We start from the raw sequence: 3018 nt of genomic DNA on the forward strand, positions 1-3018 counted from the left end.
CAGGGCCCTTTCTTCTAATTCCTTCCTAAACTTTGGCAGTTTACCTCTATGCTAAGCGGTGAAATCTAGCATGTGGATATAGAGGTTCTCCAATGGATGCAGAAAGTTGATTGTTGGAATCCTAAGATGTTCACACTAACTCTCCCAGCTTGTGTCTTGATTTTTCTCCATCGATGTTGCCCTCATGAGTTTTTCCAAAAAAATGTAAATGTCCTCATGGCGATTGGCTGGCTTTCCTTCTCCTAGTGGCTACCTTGCACCTAAGTACGCCATGAGCGGCCACGTGGCTGAGAAGATTGATGTGTTTGCATTCGGCGTGATAGCACTAGAGATTGTTGCTGATGAATCGAACCATCACACTAGGCTTGAAGAGGATACAACTTATACTATTCGAAAAGGTAAGGTCATTAAAATCCACAGTATATTAGAAAGTAAAGCCACAACTGTGCTTTAGTCGGTGTGCTGTCGGCAAAATCTATAGTTGAAATTTTTACTACGATCACTGAAACTCTGGATGTTTTCAGGTGTGGGACCTGTACGAGAACGGCAGGGCCCCCCTCCACTTTGTGGACCCCAAGCTCTCAAAGTTTAACAGCAAGGAGATGCTCCGGGTGATCCGCGTCGCGCTCATATGCACCCAGGGGACGCCCCACCGACGGCCGTCCATGTCGAGGGTGGTGTCGATGCTCACAGGAGACGCCAACATGGCCGGGGAAGAGGTGATCAAGCCGAGCTGCATCACGGAGTGGCAGGTCAAGGCCAGGAGCAGCAGCAGCTACACGGGCACGAGCAGCTAGGCCGGTCTGTCGTCGACCACGCAGCAGTATTTCAGCGCCAGCCCTGCTGCGGGCGGGGATGCCACGCCGGCGGCCGGGAAACCCGTCACCGATGTTCTCCTCCATCATCGACGAGGGCAGGTGAGGTGCATGTGCGTGCCGAGGTGTTTGTTAATTGTCATCGTTAGGTGGTAGCAACTACTACTAGTAATTGGCAGGGCGAAGGAGAGTATCTTTATTTCTTCTGCCGTGAACGCTAAATTATTTTCCTGCTGTATGAATGCAAAAGATATCCTTGCACATTCTACATGTGCAGCACAGGACAATGGGCCCCATTGTCATTCGTTGTATAGTGATACTATGCACTGGGTGTCTTAATTAGTTGATCTTTCTATGGTTCTCTACATAGTGCATAGCACATCTATTTATACATCAAAGCTAAAAGACTTAGTCCAGCAATTTCAAGCTTGTTGTCTGATACATTTTTCTTCAGCTTTTTTAGGCTCAATAGTAAGCAGGGAAGAGGAAGAAAGAGAGAGCATAAGAGCATTAGGAATGGGAACATGGAGGAAAGCTTAACTCTTATGTTTTCACCTCTAGTGTTGGAGGTGCAAATATTTAGTTGTGTGCTTTCCTAATGTCTCCCATTCCTATGGTTCTTGAGCACTCCTTCCTCTTCCTTTTCGCTTGTGCAATAGATTAATTCATAAACCATAAATATGTGTGCACATACCTAGATAACCTGAGATCTAGAAGGCTAGTCGAGAAGAGGAAGAAAAGAGAGCTTGAGAGCAGTGGGAATGGGAACATGGAGGAAACCCTAACTTGTTTTGCTTCCACCTCTAGTGTAGGAGGTGGGAATTCAGTTTGGTGTTTCCCGATGTCTCCTATTCCTATTGTTCTCTAGCACTCCTTCCTTTTCTTTGGCTTGCTTGGTTGCTCCTATTGTTCTCTAGCACTCCTTCCTTTTCTTTGGCTTGCTTGGTTGCTCCTATTGTTCTGTAGCACTCCTTCCTTTTCTTTGGCTTGCTTGGTCGCATTAGCATAGAAATAAAATATATGCACACATATTCGATGTGAGATCTAAAAAGCAAGCTAGGAAGAGGAAGAAATAGAGGGCCTAAGAGCGATGGGAATGAGAACATAGAGGAAAGCCTAACTTATTGGTTCTTCATCTCTTGCGTTGTGGTGGAAATTTTGTTTGGTATTTCCCGATGCCTCTCATTCCTATCGTTCTTATGCGCTCCTTCCTCTTCCTTTTTGCTTGTTAAATTGCTTTAGCGGGAAAAGAACACATATATGTTCATATATTTAGGTTATATGAGATGTCCACTATGAGACAGAAAGTGGAAAAAAAGAGGGCCTAAGAGAGGTGAGAATGGGAACATGATGGAAGGCTAAAAACATCAGTTCCTCATCTAACACTAGAAGAGGCTTTGTTTTGAGTTGTCATGTTTCCACCCATGTCTATTGTTCTTTGGTGTCTCCTCTTCCTTTTGGATCACACAACATAAAAATGATTCATAGTATTAAAATGATTTCTTTCAAGTTCATACACCCTGCATACTTGAATTGCTATTTTCTGTCTTTGTTTCTTTGGCATGCCTTAATCCATTCATAGGACAGAGGGTGAAAGAATTACTGAAATATCTTCAGGACCTCGTTCTTTGTGTCCGAGCCTTGCCCCTAAAATACTAGGTGGTTCATTTTGCTGCTTAGGCAATCCGTGTTGAACCGATATCTATAGGGAGTTCAGACTAAATATATTTTAGCTCAATTAGCATCCACCATGTAAAATGATCTAAATCACATAAAATGTTCATATAGAGGTCACACATGGGCATAGGAAATGAATAGATAACACATACTAGGAAGAAGCAACCATGACTGTGAAATGATTTATCAACAGCTTTGCAAACTTTTAACTCCAATTCTACACTTGATCATAAACAATATTTTTAACGTATTGTTTAGGGACGCAACTTATTTCCCCCACTCTCGAACCTTAGTGCATGTTTGCGCTGCAACTTGGGTGATTTGATCCAAGGGATGGTGACTGAACCACAAGGTTGTAACTGTGAAGTACTTTTTGACTAGAAGAAGTACCGAGCTATATTCAGGATCTCGATCTTCCTTTGCGTCTGAAACTTGTTCCGAAAATACTAGGTGTAAGTGGCGGAGCATCAGTGGGACAAAACCGGGCCCTGGCCCCCCTTCCTAGATATTTTTTTTGCCAAATAGG

At 43.6% G+C, this 3018-nt stretch overlaps 1 protein-coding gene across 1 annotated transcript; it reads left to right on the forward strand.

Annotated features, from left to right (window-relative positions):
• Positions 1–271: 271 nt before the first annotated feature.
• On the forward strand, positions 272–797 carry LOC141041203 (probable LRR receptor-like serine/threonine-protein kinase At1g56130). The gene is made up of 2 exons (XM_073507324.1): positions 272–403; positions 525–797. The coding sequence occupies exons 1-2, from the start codon at positions 272–274 to the stop codon at positions 795–797; spliced, it is 405 nt and encodes a 134-aa protein (XP_073363425.1).
• The last annotated feature ends 2221 nt before the right edge of the window (positions 798–3018 follow it).

Source organism: Aegilops tauschii, chromosome 2, assembly GCF_002575655.3.
Source record: "Aegilops tauschii subsp. strangulata cultivar AL8/78 chromosome 2, Aet v6.0, whole genome shotgun sequence".
NCBI lineage: Eukaryota > Viridiplantae > Streptophyta > Magnoliopsida > Poales > Poaceae > Aegilops > Aegilops tauschii.